The sequence below is a fragment of the Podarcis liolepis genome (genome assembly GCF_965112155.1).
Source record: "Podarcis liolepis genome assembly, chromosome: 14".
Lineage (NCBI taxonomy): Eukaryota > Metazoa > Chordata > Lepidosauria > Squamata > Lacertidae > Podarcis > Podarcis liolepis.
In genome coordinates, this window is record NC_139569.1 from 47278039 (window position 1) to 47300891 (window position 22853).

The 22853-nt window shown below is 50.3% G+C and overlaps 1 protein-coding gene across 1 annotated transcript; it reads right to left on the reverse strand.

Annotated features, from left to right (window-relative positions):
- Nucleotides 1-1092: 1092 nt before the first annotated feature.
- On the reverse strand, nucleotides 1093-20273 carry ONECUT1 (one cut homeobox 1). The gene is made up of 2 exons (XM_083474903.1): nucleotides 18813-20273; nucleotides 1093-2177 (listed from the first exon to the last, which is right to left on the reverse strand). Exons 1-2 carry the CDS (start codon nucleotides 19918-19920, stop codon nucleotides 1894-1896), a joined length of 1392 nt encoding a protein of 463 aa, XP_083331029.1. The 5' UTR covers nucleotides 19921-20273; the 3' UTR covers nucleotides 1093-1893.
- Nucleotides 20274-22853: the final 2580 nt, after the last annotated feature.

Consider the following 22853-nt stretch of genomic DNA (forward strand, 5'->3'; position numbering starts at 1 on the left):
AAACTTTTCATTCACAAAACAATGTGCCTGTTAAATCTTATCTGGTTAGAACTCTCTCAAATAAATAAATAAATAAATAAATAAATAAATAAATAAATAAGAAAGAGATGTGCAAAAACAAAAACAAAACCCTGCACCCAGGGAACAACTTAGTAAGTGCCAACAGAGGAATGGGCCAGATTCAGTTGTTCGCGGTGCCTAAAAGAGGTTTGCTCTTGGTCTCTATAATTCCCAAATGACAAGCTTATATGGGCTTCAGTACAAATACACCATCTGATTCATAGCCCAGAAGATTCTGTATTTCAGCTGGTGATGAAATCCTGAGCTTACTGCGATGCCATCCTGTCATCCCTGCAACACTAGGGAAATGTCATGGTGCTGTTGACACTGGGTTGCTTATCTTGAGCAATAGGTCAAGTGGGTTTAAGTTAAATTTGGTTTAAGCTTTCATACAACTGGTGGCACTCCAAACTGCCTCTGCCCCTGCCATCCTAAAAGAAGACATTGTGAGGCCTGCTTCCTAAGGGAAGCAACAGAGGTTTCTTCATTTACTTTCAATATCATTAGCATTCCTCCCTGGTTTTAACCATATCTTCTTAAAAAATATCTGCACGGACTTCAAAATAACTTCCTTCCATTGGTTTAAGGTCATGGACTAGGATTCTACCCTGAGATAGTGGGAACCCCAACAACTCTCGGTTGCCTTGTGGCTTCACTTTAGCTAGGGCAGAAAAGGTGTTGCCTGTATTTTAAACAATTATAATTTAAATTTTACAAGCATAAATATATATGTAAATAAAATGCACACTGTCTAGAAGCGAGACATAGCAGCTGTTTGCCTAGAATTTCTAGTAATAAAAAAGGTAGTTTGACACACATGGGCAACCTGAATTTCTGTAGTATACGCCTCTTTTCTGACTTGGGGCGACTATCAAGTATTCCTACTGGAGCCCTGGGTTTGCACATCAACAAATGCAGGGTCCTCCACAAAGTGTAGTTTACCATCCTATCGGCTCTACACTACTGTCTTGTATCACTTGTCTGCAGAGGAAATTGCCACAGTTGGAACAACGCTTTGTCTTGCTTAAAGCTGGATGCCTGACAACTATGAGGTGTTTACCCTTACATCTCTACATAAAATTTTGTGTAAAAATAGCTTTGGTGTATTAAAAGCATTGCAACAATATACCTGCAATATAATTAGAAATGTGTTCTTTGGTACCTACCTGATAGTTTTACAATGAAATTGTGGGGTTGTTTTGGTTTGTTTGTTTGTTTGGTTTTTTTAAAATGGACACATCCCTTAACAAACAAAGAGAATGCAACTGGTTCAGGAAGCATTCGAATTTCTTATCTGAACTTGTATCCAGGTATTGAACTGGAAAAGTTCAAACAATTAAAAGAGCAAAATCACACTACTTTTTAAAACGAACTCATGTGACTCAATGCTGTTATGGTTGTACTTTCTGAGACCAGCTCTGGCTATGTTCCTCGCTGCTGGTGGGCACCCGGAATCCTATGTACATCTTTCACCTCCATGGTGTTGCCGTAGAAACAAAGAGCCGTATCCGAGAGCATCCTCATCACTGGTAAGAAGCAATGGCTGCCCTCCAGATCACTAACCGGCCACATAGGGCACAAGAGATCATGGTGTAAAGGTGTGAAGCCAGCAGCCTGTCCTCTTTCCCCAGTCTCTTCATTTTGCAAGCCATCATCCCACTAAAGTGTGTTTCTTCTAGCCAAGTCATCATCAGGTGAAGTTAAGTCTTTGGTTTCTTTGGGGCTTATAAATAACGTTTTTTAAAAAGAGTTGAAGTATAAACCTGCTTTCTTGAAGTCCTGTTCAGTTATTTTTAAAGCTTTTCCACCGAAGAGTAGTTTGTGGTCAATTCTTTACGCTTTGGTACAAGTGCTTGATGAAGAAGATGAACTGGAGCCGCCCTCCTCCTGCCACTTATCCAGGCTCCTCCGCCGCGCGTTCATGAAAAAGTTACTGACCGTGCTGAGCTCCAGACCCAACTGCTGTGAAATAGTGATTTGCAAATCTTTGGAAGGGCGCTTGTTTTCCTTGAATATTGCATGTAGAGTCCGGCGCTGGACGTCCGTAAAGACCAACCTGGGCTTCTTGGGGGTGTTACTTTTGTCCTTCCCATGCTCTTGCTCTTTCCGTTTGCAAGCTGAAATGAAAAAGAACACAACACTATGGCTTGACTTCGGTGCAAAGTGTGGGGTTTGCAGCCAAATCACAAATGCATGTTTTGCTAGACAGGCCAGTACACAGAGAGTTCTTGAACTTCCTAGAGAGGACTCTCTATGTGGTCACTTCCCCTCCTCCTCTGGGCAGGAATTCTGTAACAAAAAGATAATCCTTGATACTTCTCACCTGTACTGCATTTGCTGTCTGCATTGAAATGTAAGTACAATGGTACTTCGAGTTACAAACACCTCAGGTTAAAAATGCTTCAGGTTACAAACTCCGCTAACCTGGAAGAGTTACCTTGAGTTGAGAACTTTGCCCCAGGATGAGAACGGAAATCGTGTGCTGGCGGTGCAGCGGCAGCAAGAGGCCCCATTAGCGAAAGCACGCCTCTAGATAAGAACAGTTTCAGGTTAAGAACGGACCTCTGGAATGAATTGACTTCATAACTAGAGGTACCACTGTAAATCTTTTTTGTTTATCTTACTAAAAACATGTGGTTCATTCTCTGCAACGGAGGTGAAGAAGGGGAGGTCAACAGACCACAAATAGAAGGCATAAAATGGTGTAATTGCCTTATTCCTAAGCTTTAGGAAACTGCAAAATGTATAACTGCTTTACTCTGCTCAAAAGGCTTCACAGCCCATTTACTTTCTTTATTTCTCCCACACATGTGGGATAGGAAGTTTAAATTTCTCAATCCCTGTCTCCCACAGTAAATGTCGGCAATGTGGTAACTGCTGACATTTACAATAGTTCTTGATATTTTGGGATCAAAATTTGTTTCCCCCACCCCATAAAATTTATATATAGCTTGATTGTAAGGGGGTGGGGCACAAGCAGTTTACCAAACTCCTGTGCTCCTGGTATCTATGGCCCAGCCTTCAGGCTGGTGGAAGATAAATGCCTCAGGAGGTCTTCAGTTGCTCTCTGATGTTGTGGCTGAGTGGTTGGGGCCTGCTCTGCAGAGGGCAGATCAGGGAGGCCTTAGATCCACAGCAGCTAAAGCTCTCCCTGCTATTCCTCAGAGATCTACCAGACTGGGGAGAAAAACCACACCAGCCCCAGGAGCTAGTATGGCTGTTTGCCCTCCCAATGGAGTGAACTACAAAAGGGGGGAAACACCCCACCCTCTGCCCTGGCTGCTGCAGGCTTGGCAGGATTAGGAAGTGGTCATGAAGTGTAGGGATGCAGGTGGCGCTGTGGGTGAAACCACAGAGCCCAGGACTTGCTGATCAGAAGGTTGGCGGTTTGGATCCCCACAACGCGGTGAGCTCCTGTTGCTCGGTCCCAGCTCCTGCCCACCTAGCAGTTCAAAAGCACATCAAAGTGCAAGTAGATAAATAGGTACTGCTCCAGCAGGAAGGTGAAAGGTGTTTCCGTGTGCTGCTCTGGTTCGCCAGAAGCGGCTTAGTCATGCTGGCCACATGACCTGGAAACTGTACGCTGGCTCCCTCGGTCAATAAAGCGAGATGAGCACCGCAACCCCAGAGTCGGCCATGACTGGACCTAATGGTCAGGGGTCCCTTTACCCCTTACCTTTATGAAGTGTAGACTCCCCCTCCCCTCCCCATTCCACCCAGTCTCCATACAATTTCTGGGGCCAGGAATGATTTTTAGACAGCATAAATATGATAAACATCCTCAGCCAGCTGCTCCCATAATTTTGCATGATTGTTCCCTTTGGTGGTCACTAGGTGGTGGCCTTGTTCTTACTGATGAAGAATATTTAAGTAAAGTAGGAGCATTCAGCTCCACCTGATTGTACTGGCAGGCTCTGCTCCCGCAAACCCTGGCCCGGCCCAAGACATTTTGGCACCTGAGGTGAAAACACAAAATGCCACCCCACTTCCAGGGAAGAAGGCGTGAATGGAGACCTACATCAGGGACAAGAGGGGTGTGAATATCTACTTCAGGAGGAAGCGAGGGAGTCAAATCAACCTTACTCAACGGTTGAAGTGTGACTAAAAGGCCGTTTCATGGGTGGGTGCAAAAACCTGGAGACCCCCGGAGGGCGCCCCACCTCCCTGGGGTGGAAGGAGACCAGTAGTGCTGCTGTGGAGATGGCATTTGGGGAGAAGGCTGCCAAGGAGGTGGCAGATCTGGTCTCCAAGGCGTGTGTTGTTGCTGTCCCTGCCAAAGCAGCATCTTCCTTGGAGGCCAGAGGATTCCTTATCATAAGTACAGATTCTAGACATGCAAAGTTTGTTCTCTTTAAAAACACTGTGAGGAACAAGTAAAGAATTTTTTCTCTTCCTGCATTTTTGATCACGGCTTGATGCAGCTCCATATAGGAACCAAGCAGCTTGCATCATCATCATCATCATAAATAACATTTTTTTTATTTATAGCCCGCCCTTCCCGGTTCAAAATCCGGGCTCAGGGCAGCTAACAACAAATTTAAAACAGTTGTAAAAGCAGCATAAAACACAGTATTAAAACATGAATAACAATAAAATTCAAAGTTCAAAAATCAATTTAGGGGAAATCCATCTAATAAGCATTAGATAATCACCAGGGCTAGCTGGCTGAATTGGTCCTACTTGGGCCAGCGAGGAGGCCAGGGAAGAATTAGCTGTGGGGTCTCAGAGCAGGTAATCTTCATAAAAGGGGAAGGGGAGGGAAGAGAAGCGAAATAAAAGATCAGGCTGAATTCAAATTAAAGGCTAGGTGGAATAGCTCTGTCTTACAGGCCTGACGGAAGGAGGTTAAATCCTGAAGGGCCCTAGTCTCCTGGGACAGAGCATTCCACCAGGTCGGAGCCACCACTGAAAAGGCCCTTCAGGCACTTGCATGAATGGAGGAACAGCTTCATTTGTCTATGGGGCATAAGAAAGTAAGAAGAGCTTGCTGGATCAGGCCAGGGGCCCATTGAGTCCAGCATCCTATTTGCACAGTGGGAAGCCAGCAAACAGGAGATGAACACAAGGGCATGACCACCACTGGCCATGGAGGCAGAGCAGACTTTAGGATGCTTAGAGGGGTTTTTGGGTTTTTTTTTAGTACCACCCCTTCCCCATGGAAGCCAGAGACAAAATAGTGGTTTGGGAAATGGAGCAGAGCCAGTTATAGACAGCAGTGCATGAGCCACATATTGGGATAATGACATCCATCTACAATTGCAAATCTACAGCTATCTTTTCACCTTCATTTAGGGTGTTTTGGGTCAAATTTTGAGCCAAAATACATCAGTTTCATGTATATTTCTCCCACCTGTTTGCACAAAGCAGTCAAGGTAATCAATAAACCAAATGTATGACAGCACTACCAGCCTCCTATCTAGCATTGCTTGGGAATTATAAGAAACCCAAAAAATTCTGCGCAGCCTTGAAATCAGTGGTCAGAATCAGTGCACTTTTGAAAGATTCAGTCTGCCTTCTTGATTCGAAATGGTGTCTGATTTTATCCAGACATAGACAAAAACATGGTCCTTGATGTCAGGAACCAGCATGCAAAATTTTGGTTGCAACATCTCAAGTGCTTAGAGAATAAACAGCTTTGCATGAAAGGCTCTGGCTTCCTGTGCTAGCTGCTGTCGTCCACTAGATGGAACACGCTCATTGCATAAAAGGAGGAGCACAGCCAAACAAAAGAGGGAAAGTGAGGCATCTGCTCAATGTGACTCATCTATTCCCATTTGAGTAGATGTTGGAGGTGTCAGAACAGCAATATTCTAGCAGCCCTCTGCATATCATCATCATCATCATTATACCGCCATTCATCTGAGCATCACAGGGTGGTTTACAGTACAAAAACACAAAAATACATAACATAATAACAAACTAAACAATAAAAAACCCACAGTTTAAAAGGTCATATACATACAAACAGATGTAAAGAGTAATGGCATGTGCCTCTTTTTCTCTAGTGAAGTGTACAGAATGAGGCCAACTTAGTGCCAGAAGTAGGAAATGCTAAACCAGGGGTCAGCAAACCTTTTCAGCAGGGGGTCTGTCCACTGTTCCTAAGACATTGTGGGGGGCCGGACTATATTTTTTTGGGGGGGGGAATGAACGAATTCCTATGCCCGACAAATAACCCAGAGATGCGTTTTAAATAAAAGCACACATTCTACTCATGTAAAAACACCCTGATTCCCGGACCGTCCGCGGGCCGGATTGAGAAGGTGATTGGGCCCCTGGGCCTTAGTTTGCCTACCCATGTGCTAAACGAATCATTTCCTCATAATAGCTGCTGGCAAAGTTGCCTTCTCTGAGCTCTGTTCTGAAACACCGGCAATGTGGCAAGCGGAAAATAGGCAAACAATTTAATGGAATTGAAACTTCTGCCAACAGGTAATGGAGCTGGCTGGCTGGCATACTCTACCAGGTAAGAGGAAGTAGAAATACTGACAATGTCACTACAATCTGCCTCTTTCGGTTGAACCGAGATAAACGACTGACCTCCAATAACTCTAAATGGTTACTGATGCACTGAGGGAGGAGCATAAAAGTTCCTCTTTTCAACAACAACAACAAAGGCTCAAATATTTTGAGTTGACCTGATTTCAAGCTTGATGAAATGAAAACTTAGTCATGTGGTGCAGATTCAAGGTTAGAGATGTTGCACCTGAACCATTGCTGAGCATTGCTAGGTGTTCTGGAACACCTTTGAAGAAACCACGGATGGTGGCAGTAGAGATCATTTTCTTCCCAGAATTCCTGCTTCCTCCCACAATGGCCAATCACCTGTTTTCTTTCCATTTTGGGGACCAACTCTCTCCCCTGCTTCCTCCATGCACCTGCGTGTCACTTACAATCTTTGACCAGGTGTAGATCTGCTTCTGGTCTGAAACAGCCTCTCTCTTTGCAGAATAAAACATGGTGAGGGCCTGGGCAAGCACGCACGCACACACACACACCCCTGGGTGACCTGGAGACATGCTCTGCCGCTGGGCTGAAGGCAGCCCATCATAATCCCTCACCCTGTTCTCCCAGTAGCCAGCCAGGGGAACACTTGGTATCATCCATTTTTACTTATTAAATCTGTATACTGCCCTTCACCAATAGATCTCAAGGCGGTTCACAGCATAAAAATACAAGGTAAAAACACAAAATACGTAATAATAACAATAACAATAACCTCCCCCCACAGTCCTCTGCCCCACTTGCCATTCCCAGCAACAGGTTTTCAGAGGTCAAGCATAGCCATATGCGCATCGCAGACTCTGGCAAATGCAAGGTGGAGAAGGAACATTTTGGATCGTTGCCTGGAATGAAGGTGTGTCTGATCCCCCTCATTTCCCCAACAAAGTAAGAAACGGTGAGATCCATGGCATTTGGCTGCAAGCAACGCATCTGGCAGCAGTTTCCAAAGTGGTCTTTTGGGGAGTCACATGCAACCGAGGAGCCTCTTTGGGGGTCCTTTTGCAGCCTGGTGGGAGCAGAAGTGTCTCTTTTCACCACCACTCAGAATTTGGAGGTTTGGGTTTTATTTGCCACTGATGCTTATCTAAGTTCCGAATTAGGGCCCCGGTGACTTGTTCCCACTACTGGGCAACAACTGTCCAACCTCACTTGTAGACAAACATTAACAAAGAATAAATGAGCCCAAGGAGAGGAGGTTATAAATCAACCAGCCACAAGGACGCTGCCAAAAAGCAACTGCAGAGTCCCTTCTGGCATCAGCGCAGTTGCCATTAAAGCATCGAAGGAGGCCTGCATGTGGTTTTCTAAGGAGTGGGTGATGAGAGGAGGAAGCGTTGGGTAAAATACCCCTCCTCCTCTCCCCACAAACCAAAAAGGTCTTTACCAAACTGAAAATTATCAGCACATGTCTAATATCAGCAGGGGGGGGGATGTGCCATACAGTGGGTGTCTCTGCGCTAAAGACCCCACTCTTGTAGCAGCTGCAGGAGGGCCTCTTCAGTGATGGCCTCATGACCTTAAGGGCAGCCCCACACAGAGTGTATTGTACTAGTGCAGTGCCTGAATCACTCTGGTCAAGCTGTCTTAATGTCTGGCGGCAGTGAATCCAACTTCCACGGCAGGTCGCCAGGAATGGATAAGACAAGGAAAAGTTCTTACCAACTGCTTTTTATTGAATATGGCATTGCCCCGAGTGAGTCTCCACCCCTCCCTCTCTCCCTTCATGTGTCATCACTGCGGGTGCTGAGATGCACCCTCTGCCTCTGAGCTCTCTGCTCTCCTACTTTCAATGCTTGCCAGATTCTGGGAAGGAGTGGGGGGTCTGGAATGCTTTCTAAAGACACTGCGTCCCATCAGCTGTCCCCCCTCTGGTGCTTATTCCTCCTCCTCTCCCATTATTTCTCAACCTTTCCCCTCATCTTCCTCTGAGAAGTGACCTCCCTCAAACCCCTGTTGTAATTCTGAACTGTCTTCTTCTTCTTCTCTGGAAGGGTCAAGCTGTTAGATTTCTGTTATGCCACTGTGCAGTTTTTGGAGTCACATGACTCTGTTTACATTCCAGACTGTTGGAAGTCTCACGGGAGATGGGAGACAGATGTTGATGTTACTGATTTCCTGTTTCTTTCTTCTAGTTTTTCACTGACTCTCATAGAGAGCAGATGCATGTTCTTTCTGTCCTGCATAGTTAGAAATAAACGTAGCGATGTAGCACATATTTTCAGCTCCTTCTGCTGCTGTTTAGATACTCTGCGTAATGGGAGTGTGCCTGAAGCCTCATTAAAAGTGTAGGTCGTTAATCACTGTCAGAGCAGAGCCTCGATGGATTCTGAAGTACAACGTGGAGGAGAGCCATTTCAGCTCGGTCATACGCAAGCTCCGACACAGGCTGGGGAGGCAGTCTCCACCATTCCTCCTCTTCCCAGTCCCTGACACTTAACCCAAGAATGGTAATACCTGGTGCATTAGCTAGAACAACGGTTGTCAGTTTGCTATGCCAAGTTTAAGGTTCTGCAGTTAGAATACTGAACTCTAAACAACTTGGGGCTGAGCACTGGGACCAGAAGATACTCTGCAGCACCCCACAGCTCTGTTGTCCTAGAATGATAGAACTGTAGAGTTGGAAGGGACCCTGAGGGCCATCCCTGCTACGCAGGAATCCTGCCCACAGCAGCCACCCAATGCCACTCTCTGAAACTGCATCCATAAGTAAAAGCAGAATCACAGAAGGATGGCACCTTGGACTGCCATCCCACAGAATCAGGGTACCATGATCAGCAGTATTCAACGCCACTGAGAGGTCAAGCAACAGTGACATGGCTTCACTCCCCACCTGCCTCTCCCGGTAAAGGTCATCCATGAGGGTAACTGGGGCTCTGTGAGATGAGCTGGCTATGTGCCCTACAAGATGCTCCAGAATCCCACACAAAGTGGCATGTATCCCCCTCACCCTCACTGGATAAGACAAAGGGGAAGAGCATTCGTTAAAAGTAGAAAGTTGGAAACAAACGGATGCTGGGGTTAAAAAGCCTCATGGGTCCATCAAAATCTGAAGGCATGGAAGAGATCCAGTCCATCTTTCTGTTCTGCCAATAGGTGCCTACAGCCAGGCACTCAGGTGAAGAAGTATTTGAAGTGACATTTTCCTTTCCTTATTTCTTAATGTACCCCAAAGGGCTGGAGTAAGTATGTGGTGCTGGTGGGGAGGCTAGTAACTTGTGGGTACTCACTCTTCATACAGTGGTATCTCAGGTTAAGTACTTAATTCGTTTCAGAGGTCCATTCATAACCTGAAACTGTTCTTAATCTGAAGCACCACTTTAGCTAATGGGGCCTCCTGCTGCTGCCGCACCGCCAGAGCACGATTTCTGTTCTCATCCTGAAGCAAAGTTCTTAACCTGAGGTACTATTTCTGGGTTAGTGGAGTCTGTAACCTGAAGCGTCTGTAACCTGAAGCGTCTGTAACCCGAGGTACTGCTGTACAATAAAATCCCTGCACTGCATAAGGGCAGCAGTCTCCCGCAGACATTCTGCTACAGAGCTTAAGCAGAAGGCAATGTTGCACCTGACTGAAATCGTTGGTGGGCGCAGACGATCAAATTAATTATGCAATAATAACAGGATCCACTGCCCCACATTACAGTTTCATCCTAGGTCATAAAACGTATTTATGGTACATGTCTGATGATCAGTGATTCCATCCAGTGTCCCCAAGCTTTGATTGCAGCTTTTTTAATTATTATTCTTGCTGGGCTGATGCCAGATAATCTGCCAGGAAAAAGTGACTTTGGGGGAGAGAGTGTATTTGGAGGAGAGCATGCGGAAATGACAGGAGGGGCAATGTACCCCACCCTTCCTAAGCCCCCTCACAATTCACCTGAAGGTGTGGCAGACCAGCCCCTTTATATTGCAGCAGATTCTTGGCCAGTCCAGTTGAAGAAGACCAGGGAACGGGCGCTGGCTGAGAGACCCTGGAAGCAGAGGCACTGTGCAAGTCAGAGGAGGTACAAAGAGTCCCAGCTGGCCGAATGCAGTCTTGGCATCTCCTCCTTGCATCACCATGACACAGAGTGGGGCAAGGCAGGGAGCCTCCCCCATTCCCAGCACCCCTTCCTCCTGGAAGCAGCACAAGACCGGCTCTTGGCAGCAAAAGTGAATTCTGCTATCATTTTCGAGAGCGGTGATTGATTGTTGCCTTTAACGTATTGCTTTAATTACCTGTCCAAGGCTGGGAATATTTCAAGCTGCAGTGGCGTTCATTTCCTAACTTGTTACTAAAATACAAATGTCAGCACAAGCCTTCTCCATAGGCCAGCAATGGAACAGGCTGGTGACGCCCATCTCTCTCTTTCCCCAAAGGCTGCCTTAGAACATTGTCAGAGCCTTGGTGTGAACCCCAAAGTGGCTGAAGGGGAACCTGGGTCCTCATTTGACCTCTTGCTCATTGAGGGGATATTACACAGTGCTGAAAGATATTCCGAACTTTCCAAATGAGGGCAGAAGCCCAAAGAAATGGTTCAAGATAAAAATTGGGCAGAGAGAAGGTTGTGGTGTGCTGTAGCAAAAATGTGTGCTGGCTTAGAGATGCTCTAAAACGTCAAGTTGGAGAGGAGAACACACAGGAGGCAATCGGGATTTCACCAGACATGTGTGGAAACCTGCATTTCTCTCTAATGACACCCACACCATAAAACAACAAATGCAAAAGAAGCATTTAAAGTGGATTAAAGGCCACGACTGGACCTAATGGTCAGGGGTCCCTTTACCTTTACTAAAGGGCTCCTCAGCCAAGAGTGACAAATCCACTTTTTAAAAAAGCCCTGGACCTTTTTGTAGTTGGGAAAGGATGGACAACAGCATTGAAAAGCATGAGGTGAATTAGTGGCTAGCAGGAAGGTGTGTCAGCACCCCACGGGCAAATTAGGATGAATGCTCTCTGCCATATAACCATCCAGTAAAAAAATCTGAACAAATGCTCAATAAAGATGGCCGAACCTCCATGTAAGCTGTGGGCCAGCAAAATGCTGAAAATCGCCCTATTTAGACAGGCCCTCGCAAGATTATTTTTTATCTAAAGCATTCAATATCTATTAATGTTTTTTATTATGTTTCGCAAATACTTGTAAACTTATTTTGTTCCAGTTTATATGTTGTAAGCCACGTAGCTATACTCTAAGAAAGAGTGAATAATTTTCAAATAAATGAAATAAGCAAATCAGAACAAATGTTCAGTAGGTTGTCCGAAGGGGTCCAGAATCCACCTGGTTTGAACTTCAGCTGAGAAATGGAGCCTAAAATACCTTTTGAGCCTTTTTGGTGGCATCAGTGCCATATGTGGCCTAGATTAATGCAGGAAAGAAACCTAAATGTCAAGCTTTACATTTGCATAACAGGCTAACTGGAGGAACTGCTTTGAGGGTCATGTGTGAAGTTAGTGCTGTAAGACAGTGTTAAAGAGGATTCCCTGTTTAGGGAAGTTTTTAATGTGTGATGTTTTATTGTATTTTTAATTTTCTGTTCGGAGCTGCCCAGAGTGGCTGGGGAAACACAGCCAGATGGGCAGAGTATAAGTAATAATTTTTATTATTATTATTATTATTATTATTATTATTATTATTATTATTCCCTCTCAGATTCATTCCAATGCAGAAACTAGTTCTGCAGGTTTCCTTTGCTTTCCATGTGATGATGTGGAAAAACTGGACCTTGGCCCGATAAATTTCAATGACCAGCCCTAAATGTGCATTTTGATTATGGTGACCCACTGGATAATGCTAGTGTTGAGCATCTCCCTTCCTTGCTTTCATGCCCAGACAAGTTTCTAAACGTTCTTTAATTTTCAATTTTTTAAAAAATCCATAAAAGAACGGTCCCTTATCCTCACAAATGCTCACATAGCTAAGGAAGACGACACTGACTTGGAACAGCGCATCGCCCCCAGTTCTTGATTCAAGGGCATTTTCCTTTGGGGCTGAGATTAATGGCCAAGCTGCTGAAGTCACCTCCTCTAGTCCATTTCTCATGTTCCATAGTTATGTGGGATTAGCAGAAGCTGCTACAGCAGGAAATTAGAAAACCAGAGCAGGCTTTTCAGCAAAGCAGGCCAGCTCCCGCACCCACCTCAATTATCCTGCCAGGTGGTTTACTACCAGACCCTGCCCAGGCTGCTGGTTTTACCCTTCATTCTTCATAGCCTACGAGGAGCGCAGGAGAAGAAACATCTCCTCCACCGCCAACTCTGTGCAGTACCACTGGTAGCAACAGGCACCCCATTCTGTTGCCCTCTCTGTGCTTGCCACCACCCATTTATAGGGCACTGAGGGCATATGGGGCTCAGAGTCCCCACTACCTTACAGTGGCCTCCTTAGGAGTAGGAAAACAGCCAGCTGGATTCCAAGTCTCCTGCTTGGCAACCCCAGCCCATCTCCCCTTGTGCTTTCGCAGGTGCTTGGACCACCACCAGTAGCATAACTCCAATGGTCCAAGCAATGGGTCAGGGAACAATCAGCCCAGGACAGCCCAGAAATCCAGTTCAGCAGTTTTGAACAGAGTATAGGAAACAGAGAAATGTGGAGATACAGTGAGGATGTAAATCAAAGTATATTTAAAAAACTAAAAAACCTATGCCAGAATCCTGGTCTTCTCATTCTACACTAGGCCAATAGCAGAATGTACTTGCCTACCTTGGCAGTTCCAGGATGAGCAGCCCAAGAGGGAGGAAGGTGGTGGGAACCATCCTAAATTAAAGGCTATGCAGCAGCCACCCCTTTGCTCCCCAGTGCCCCCAAACCTATAAAAACATTACAGTCATACCTCGGGTTGAAGTAGCTTTGGGTTGAGCATTTTCGGGTTGCGCTCTGCGGAATGCGTTACTTCCAGGTTTCGCCGCTCGCGCATGTGCAGATGCTCAAAATGACATCACGCACATGCGCAGAAGCGATGAATCGTGACGCACAGACACGCAGACACAGGTTGCATTCTGCTCTGGATGCGAACGGGGCTCTGGAACGGATCCCGTTCGCATCCAGAGGTACCACTGTATTCAGAATTGTGGTTTACCCAACCCACTAAGTAACAGCAATGATTAATTGCCCATTTATTCAAAGTCCAATTAAAATTATTTTGTTTAATTAATTGAACAAAACTGATGGACTTTATTGAGTGACACCAGCCAGCTTTTCAAAGTCTGATACTCATTTACACCTCCAGCCCTCCCTTGGCATCACCTCTTAGCCCAATGCACACCCCACTCAGTGTTGCAGATCAAGGCTCCTGTCAGAAAAGGGGCTGAGGGGTTGTTCTACAGCAAGGCGTGGGGAACTGGAGACCCTCCAGAAGGTGCTGGACTGCAACCACCGCTGACCACTGGCATTGCAGAGGTGAGGTCAAACCCGAAATGGCGGCAGGTGGAGGTGGAGATGAGTAGTCAGTTAGCATTTCCATTGGAAAGGCTAAATTCTTGTCACCGTGATTTCCTTGTGGCAAGGAGTTCCATAGTTCAGTGTTCCCCGAGCTAAGTACAGACATTGGGCTCTGGAGGGATGGCGACACAGCCTCCTCATTTAAGACAGAATTTGCTGATCCAGAGGATCTAAGTAGGAAAGTCCATATTTTACTTTCCCCCTCTCCATGCCTCTCAATGTGTTTTTATTAGTCCACTGTGATTTCCCCCCTCTCCTTCTCCTCTCCCATGTGAGCTATACTCTACTCAGATGGGCGGTGTATAAATAATATTATTATGATTATTATTATTACTACTACTCTGCCACCCATTGCCAGTTTATTTCGCATCTCCTCTCCTTTCCCCTCACATTCCCTTCCTCCTCCTGCAACAACTCTCCTCTCTCTATCTCCTTTCCTTCATCCCAGGTGAAAATAGGAAGCTTTTCTCTCTTCATCTTAATTCCTCCAGCACTGGGCCTTTTTCCAGCGGAAGACGAAGACCAGGGGTCAGCAAACATTTCCAGCAGGGGGCTAGTCCACTGTCCCTCAGACCTTGTGGGGGGCCGGACTATATTTTGGAAAAGAAAGAACCAATTACTATGCCCCAAAAATAACCCAGAGATGCATTTTAAATAAAAGGACACATTCTACTCATGTAAAAACACGCTGATTCCCGGACCATCCGTGGGCCGGATTGAGAAGGCGATTGGGCCTTAGTTTGCCTACCCATGATGAAGAGGACCTTCTCCACCTGAACGACCTGCCCCCTATACTCAGCCCGTGCTGGCACCTGTGCAGTAGAAAGGCTAGGCAGCCAGCCAGGTGGATTTAGGTGCATCCCTGCAGTGAGTCAGGGGTGCCAACTTGAATAAAATATTGAGGACCCAGGTAAGCCCCACCCTACATAACTGATCACATGACCTGGTGCATGCACACCATTTTAATGTCAATGCCCATTAACTGGGGGGGTAATAATAAATAAATAAATAAATAAATATAATAATAATAATAATAATAATAATAATAATAATAATAATAATACTGTAATAATAATTTATTATTTATACCCTGCCCATCTGGCTGGGTTTCCCCAGCCACTCTGGGCGGCTTCCAACAAAACACTAAAATACAACAACCTATTAAACATTAAAAGCTTCCCTGAACAGGGTTGCCTTCAGATGTCTTCTAAAAGTTTGGTAGTTATTTTCCCCACATCTGGTGGGAGGGCGTTCAACGAGGCGGGTGCCACTACCGAGAAGGCCCTCTGCCTGGTTCCCTGTAGCTTTGCTTCTCGCAGCGAGGGAACCGCCAGAAGGCCCTTGGTGCTGGACCTCAGTGTCCGGGCAGAACGATGGAGGTGGAGACGCTCCTTCAGGGAGGGACCTCGGCCCCTAGAAGCTGGCTCCAAGGCACTTAGCCAAGCCATTGATTTACCTAGCTCAGCATGGGCAGTGAGTGGTTTCCGGCGGGGTTATCTGGCAGCCCTGCTTGGAGGTACCCGGACTGACACTTGTGCCTGCGAAGCAGATGCTCTGTCACTGAGCAGGCAGGGAGCCCTGAAACCCAGCTGAAGGAGGCGAGGGCAGAGGCCCTGGAAAAACCCACCCTTGGTTTGCTGCGGAAGCTTCTGCAATTCCTGGCTTGAGTGGAAGTCGGAGCAGACCCAGCGGAAAGCCGCGGCAGGATTTCGCCTTTCTCTGAAGAAGCTGCCTGGGGGAGGGGCGCGTTCAACGTCACCGGGGAAACACTGCCAGGAACAGAAACGCAAAGCCGCACCCCCGCACCCAGTCCAGGTTTCTTTTATAGCGCACCGGAAAGAAATAGACCCCTTTTAGTGCAATTGTCTGGAAAGATCAAGAGGAGACGCGAATTTAAATGCTTGCGAAATGCGCAGATAGGATCCTCGGTCTTTATTCCTATTTCAAGGATTCCGCCCCATTCGCTGCCCAGTGAAACTTTTCCAGGGAAGAAGAAGAAGAAGAAGAAGAAGAAGAAGAAGAAGAAGAAGAAGAAGAAGAAGAAGAAGAAGAAGAAGAAGAAGAAGAAGAAGAAGAAGAAGAAGAAACCCCGATGTTCTTGCTCGCTCTCTCCACCCCATCCCCAAAGGGACCCTTTCTTGTTGTGCCCCCCTCCTAGTCAGTTGGGGTCCGCCATTTCTTCCTTTCGGTTTGCCAGGCTCTCTCCGGCAAAGGGCAACTTGGCCAAACTTTTCATCACCTGCCCGGCCCAGCCTCCCTCCCTGGGCCTTTCTCCGGGCAGTTAAGCCACAGCTAAGCCTAGGAGATGGCGGGCTGGGAGACGCTGGATGGGCGCTGGAAGCCGCCTGCTTGTCATTCTGGGCCAGCTGGGCTGCCTGGCAGGGCGCGGAGAGCAGCTTGGAGGGGCGGTTGCGGGGGGAGAGAGAGACCTCGGCAGATGCCACGTGCTTCGGACCACTGGAAAAAGCCGAGAGGTGGAAATGAGGGAAGCGAAGGGGCGAGTTGCTGCTGCTGCTGCGGGATCTTAATCGGCCCGATAATTCTTCCCTTAAATGCCGGAGAGCGAGTTATAATCCGGAGGCGAAATTTAATTTGCATTGCCTGGAGTAATTTACGACGTTTCGAACTGATGTTCATACATCAATATCAATCGGCGCAGATTTTTGCCACTTAGGAAGATCATCTCGCCTTTAAAACCTGCACAAAATAAAATCGATCGTGGGTGCATTTGCCGCAGATTGCTTGGCTTGGCTCTCTGCTCGAAGCCAGGAAAAGCGGCGGCGGGGCGCGGGGGCGCAGGAAGGCGGTCCAGAACCTGCCCCCCCCCCCAGGAGCCACCGGGGAGGAAGGAGAAAGCCTTCCTCGAAGACAGACCTCTGGGCCGCCGGCACCGCGGGGAAGCCGCCTCGGACGCCGCAGGCACCTTCTCTGCTGCGTCTCGGGGGTGTCACCGCCTCGTGGCCACAATCCGCCCTGGAGCTGCCCGGGGCTGGTGGAGCCAAAATGGCCAAGCAGGGAGCTTCAGGCTCCTCACTCGCCGTCCGTTCCCCGCAGAAATGATGAGGGAAGAAGCGGGGTAGGAAATCCCGTAGTCTTATACAGCCTCGGCTGTAACATATAGGATGCACTCATAATTATTATATAATAAAATGTAAAAAAAAATTACTGCATTACAAAAATACATGCAACCTTCCAGTTCCAGCCACGAGGATCGCTTTGCGCGCGCGCACCGACTTCCCTCTCGAGGAAAGGGCGTGTCGAGTGATTCCGAGATCAAGGGTTGTTTCCTTCCAGTATCGATCTATGCAAATCCCCTCCCAATAATCGAAGGGGAATCTCTTCTCTCTCCGCCCAGCCGCCCTCCCCACGGAAGCAGCCTCTTGGCAGCGGGAGAGCCGTCCAAAGTGCCTCCAGCCGGGCACTCATGAAAGGCAGGACTGAGCCGTGGGTGATGCGCACGCTTTGCGCAACTTTTGCCGCATCCTTCCACGACTTTTCCGGCAAGCGCTGTTCTTGCTTGTGACGGCTCGGGTCTCGTCAGCGGCTTGGACTTCCCCCAGTCAAAGGGTTATTTCGCCAGCCTCAGTTTTGCGGGCTGTTGAAAGCTTTTGCCGGGTTGCAGGCTGCAGGCCGAGCCCGGAGGGAAACAAGAGCTGTCTTCCAGGGCGAGAAGCCAGCGCCTCCAAAAGCCAGGAACTTCCTCGGCTCTTCCAGGCGCCGCTGCTCTGAAGCGCACAGGCGCCACCTGCGCGGGACCTGCGCGCTCCTCCACCACCGCGCCAGGCCAGCCTTTCACCACGGAGTTCAGCCCGAACAGCTCGCCTCGTTTCTCTTTCCATCCACACAGCCGAGGGACCCTGCAGAGAGAGAGAGCCAGCTGTGCCCAACGCCTCTCCTGCGTAACAGAGACCTGCCGGGTCAAGGAGGCGGAAGAAGCCCCTTCCCAGGCCAGCCTTTCGCCTGACCCTCCTCGCCCTCGGAGGTGCCAGCTAGGGAAGCTCCCGACTTTGGCTTCTGGAAAATTTTGTGGGCAAACCGTTGGCTATTACTGTATTTGCTGAAAAGCAAAGCAAAAGAACACGCCTAAAGCAAGAGGCGGGCGGGAGGTCCAAATATCAACACAGTAACGAGCTCTGTTTGCAAGGAATGGTGCACTGAACGCGATCCAAAGAGACCTGCAGCCACCACCTTGGACATTAATCCGGACAGACTGGAAGACACCCAGCGGCGCAGGCGTGTAAGAGGAGGCCTCCACGCGAGAAGGAGCAGGGCAGCAGGAGGACCAAGGACGTTTAGGTGAAAACGCCAGAGCTGCAGCCACCGGCCGCCGCCTCTTGCAGTGGTCACACGTGTGTGTGTGTGTGTGTGTGTGTGTCTGCCGCAGCCCCTTGGCACAACCGTGCGACTCCGGACGCGAGGAGAGCGCGTAGAAAACGCTTTCGGCTGGAGGGGGGGGGCTTTCCACGTGGCCCCGATTCCTGCCCCATCCTAACGCGCCACAAAGCGCTGTAGGCCAGCTCTGCGCCTCGGAAGACCCGCCGGATCCGCGGCCAGGGAGCGACAAGACAAAAAGGCCGCGCGGAGAGGTCCCTCCCTCGCTCCTGAAGGCACCGCAACGACACTACACACCCTTCTCCCCCAGTGGCCACCCACCCACCCACTCCATCCTCAATCTTCGGGCTGGTGGGCCTTTGTTTGGGAACGGTGCAGGGGGCGTTTTGGCCGAGCTGGCCGAAGGGGAACAAAGCCGAGAGAGCCCCTTGCGTGTGCAGTCCCCCACCTCGCCCCGGCCCGCTGCTGCCTCCCTCCCACCCCATCCCCACCGCTCACCTGCCAGCCTGAGCGCGGACATCCTCTGGAATTCGGGCTCCTGTAGCCACTTCCACATCCTGCGGAAAGTCTCTCTGCCGGACTTGAGCTTGCTCCAGGGCTTGGGGTTCCTCAGCAGGTCCGAGAGCGTCCCCTGGGAGCGGCAGAGGACGCGCTGGGCGAAGATGGCTTGCGGGATGCTGTAGCGCTTGAGCTCGGTGGTGATCCTCTGGGCGACTTCTTTGGTGTTGATCTCCTCCATCTGCCCCGAGCCGCTCCCGCCGCCGTTGACCTGCCCGGAGGCCGCCGCCGCCGCTCCCGGATGGGCTTCCCGGGGCCCGGCACCCAGGATCTGCCCGTGGCCCGGCGCGCTCAGGTGGGCGTGGGGGTGGTGCGGGATCCCGTGGAGAGGCCCCATGCCGGGAGCCGAGGTCGGCGTCAGGTGCTGCTCGCCGTGCCTGGCCAGCAGGGCAGGGTGATGCGCTTCGTAGCCGTTGGGAGCCAGCATCTTCTCGGCGGCGGCGGCTCCCGGGTGAGCGTAGTGGGGGAGCCCTTGCTGGGAGCCGTGCAGCCCGCCCAGGCCGGAGCCGGAGAGCGGAGAGAGGCGCTGCCCCATGCCGGGGACGTCTTTGGCGTGGTAGGGCGAGTACAGGTTGTTCATGGACGCGGCCAGGCTCCTTTCGTCCCGCATGAGGGTGAAGCTCCCGCTCACGTTGCCCGACAGCCGCTGGTGAGGATGATGAGGGTGCTGAGACGGGTGGTGGGGGTGGTGGTGATGGTGGGGGAATTTGTCCGCGACGGTGGAGATGGGCGGCAGCGGCTGCAAGGGCGTCAGGGTGGTGTAGGTGCTGCTCATGCTCAGGCCAGGCGGGGTCTCGCAAGCCATGGTGATGGTGGGGTGCAGAGGGCCGCCCAAAGGGTGCTCCGCGCCGCTCCGGTGGTGCGCGTAGTCCCCTCCGTCCAGGAGGGCGGCCATGCCCAGCGGGCGAGCGCCGTGGGCCAAGGGGTTGCTCTGGCCGCCGCCGCCGCCGCCGCCGCGGGGGTGGGCGCTCCGGAGCAGGTCGGGGCCCGGCTCATGGCTCACCCCGTGGAGGTCGCCCAGAGTCTCCATCGCCAGTTGGGTGTTCATGGTGGCCGCGTGGGCGGGCGGGCGGCGCGCACATCTATCTGGCTTGGGGTGGCCCGCGAGGCACCGAGGAATCGCTTCCCTTTGCCGGCTCGCCTGCAACGCCGGCACCTTCCCTGCCCCCGAGGCCGCTCCGAAGCTCGCTCGCTGGCTCGCCCGACCTGGGATGTTGCTGGCTAGAATTTGGGTTTTATTCCAGGAGGGAGACGCGGCTGGGGAGAGGGCTTCCTTTGGTGTTGGGAAGGAGCCCCCGGCAGATGCCTCCCCGCCGGTCTCCCTAGAACAGCCTCAGCCGCGCCGCCAGTCGGGCTCCGTGCGCCTCCCTCGCCATCGCCAGCTCTCCCGCTTACTGTTTCAGTGGCTTTGGTGACGGGCTCCGCGGTTGCAGCTGCCGGGGTTGGGAGAAAGCGGACATGCGCGCTGGGGACTCACGCAGCGCCTCCCCCTTCTCTCCCTCTCTCCGCCCCCCCCCCCGCCACCTGCGCGCGCGCCAGGACCCACACACTCACACGTGCGTGCTGCTGGCGCGCGCGCAAGACCGGCTAGCCCAGCTTACTCTGGGCTGCTGCGCGCTCGCGTCGGAGGCTGAGAGTGCCAGGCACTGACCAAGAATGTGTGTCGGGGTGTGTCCATGGAGGAGGACCCCCGGAAAGGCCGGCCCTTATTCTCCCCCCGCCCGCCCCAGGCTTGGGACTGTCCCCGAACTTCCCGCGGGTCGTGGCTCATCTTGCCCTGAGCTCCACGGGAAGGCGGCGTCTCCCTCCGGCGCAGCTGGGTGCTCCATCCCCTCGGCGACTTCGCGCTTCCAGCAGAGAAGCTGCGCGCAGCTCCGGGCGGCGGATGGGAAGACCCCCTCGCGGGTTTTTCACGCCTGGAGAGCGCCGGTTCGGAGCGGGTCGCAGTCTCCGCTGTTGCCGGCCGAGCAGGAGCGCCGAAGAACCAAGAGTGGGCGGGGACGAAGGCAGACGAAGCCGGGAAGAGGGAGTCAGAGGCGCCCCCTGGTCCCTCCTTCGCCTTCAAGAAGGCTGCCATCCCGTGCCACACATTTACCTGGGAGGAGGTCCCCCTAGAAGTCAGTAGGCGTGGGAAGGGTAGCTTTCTTTGGCAACCCTTTTATCTAGCACCGTATTACCAACACTGACTGGCAGCAGCGGCTGTCCAGAGGTTCAGGCAGGGTCCAGGGGGCCTCCGCAGGAGATTCCGGCGAGAATTGTACCTGGGACACACAGCAGGCGCTCCTCCCACTGAGCCACCACGGGCGTAGCCAGGATTTATTTTAGGGGGGCAGGCTTTATGTTAAGGGGGAGCAAAACCGAGTTATCTGCGACGCAATTGGTCAGTTAGATAAATATTTTTATATATTTGCTTGATTTAGGGGGGCAGCTGCCCCTTGCACTCCCCTGGCTACGCCTTCAGGCTGGTGTCCCTCCTCTCTCTGGCATCTCCTTCCAAAGAGTGCGGGGGTACCTGCCGCCCCTCCCCTGCTTTATTTTCACAACAACCCCATGGGGTCGGCTTGGGGCTGCAACAGGCTCACAAGCGTCCAGACATCCCCTCCTCCATCTCACGGGGGCGGCTTGTGGTTGGTCTCTGCCCCTTTCTGTCACTAGAAAGAGCCCTGAAAAGAAGTCATCGAAGCTTTCTCGCGGGTCTGATTTGCTTCCTGAGTCCACCAACCTGTCTCTAAACCAAGCGGTGCGAGATATCAGGGCTTCCAGGGGCTGACCTAGGGTTGGAAGGACCTTGCACAGCGCACTTCCTCCCAGACCAGGGGTCTGCAACCCGCGTCTCCGGAGCCGCATGTGGCTCTTTTACACCTTTGCCGCGGCTCCGGGGCAGATACTAGCGAGGGGAGGAGGCGCATTGTGCGCCCCGACACTCCCCACTGTGGCGGGCGCTGTACTGGCTGTGACGTCGCATGGGGGCGGTGTGTGCGTTCGTCACGCACCGTCCCGACGTCACCTTCCCGCCCGCTGTCAGATCAGACATTAAGGTAAGAAACAATATATGCAGTGTTATATTTGTTTTAAATGTCGCAATGGTTTTGCGGCTCCCAGTTTTTTTTCCTTCGGAAACTGGTCCAAGTGGCTCTTTTTGTCTTAAAGGTTGCAGACCCCTGTCCCAGACAAACTCGTAACACTATGGGAAACGTTTTTTGATTCAGAGCGCCAGGTTGGAGTAATGAGCCTTTGCTGTCACCACCTTACATATTTAAAGAGTTTTCAGCCAACTTTGAAACACATGACTTTCCCCCCAGGGAATCCTGGGAAGTGTAGTTCTCTTTGCAAGGGTGCTTCAGTTGGGGTGGAGGAACATGTGGGATGGGCTTTAATGGGTAGGAGAGGATATATTAATTGCAATTCATTCCTCCAGGTGTCCACATGTGTGGGTTGTACAGAGTTTCAAAATTCCCTTCATTGGCAGCAAAATTTAAAGCATGGGAATCGGGCTGTAAAACCTTGTTTTGAGTAAGTCCATCTATGAAGTAAGCTGGCTTCCCCATTCTTACCCCACTTAACAAAGAATCAGGCAATAACTTGTGAAGTAAGTTTAAAAATCAGATTTACTTACTTTGGTTTACAGCAAGAATAGCATTAAAAACTGAAGAAGTATCTGAAGAAGTGTGCATGCACACGAAAGCTCATACCAAGAACTAACTTAGTTGGTCTTTAAGGTGCTACTGGAAGGAATTTTTTTATTAAAAACTGTGCAGGCAAAACACTTATATTTGCAGTATAACCAGCTTCAGCCAGATGCCTTGAAGCTGGAGCAAGCAGAGGATTGTCTGCATCCAGTGCTGATCAAAGGGAGGGAGAGAGAGGAACAGGAACTGCTATATGCTTCTTCCTTTCCAGGAGGGGAAATGGCGTCACACAGAGCCCTCTCTACCAATTGCATTTCTATGGTCTGAGTGCCTAGCAGTAAAACTGCTCTGT

What these genes read in the sequence shown, in the direction of transcription:
- ONECUT1 (XM_083474903.1), bottom strand. Translation starts at nt 19,920, where the DNA reads ATGAACACCCAACTGGCGATGGAGACTCTGGGCGACCTCCACGGGGTG. An exon ending in GTCCGCGCTCAGGCTGGCAG is followed by an intron (nt 2,178 to 18,812) that starts GTGAGCGGTGGG and finishes TTTTCATTTCAG; the next exon opens with CTTGCAAACGGAAAGAGCAA.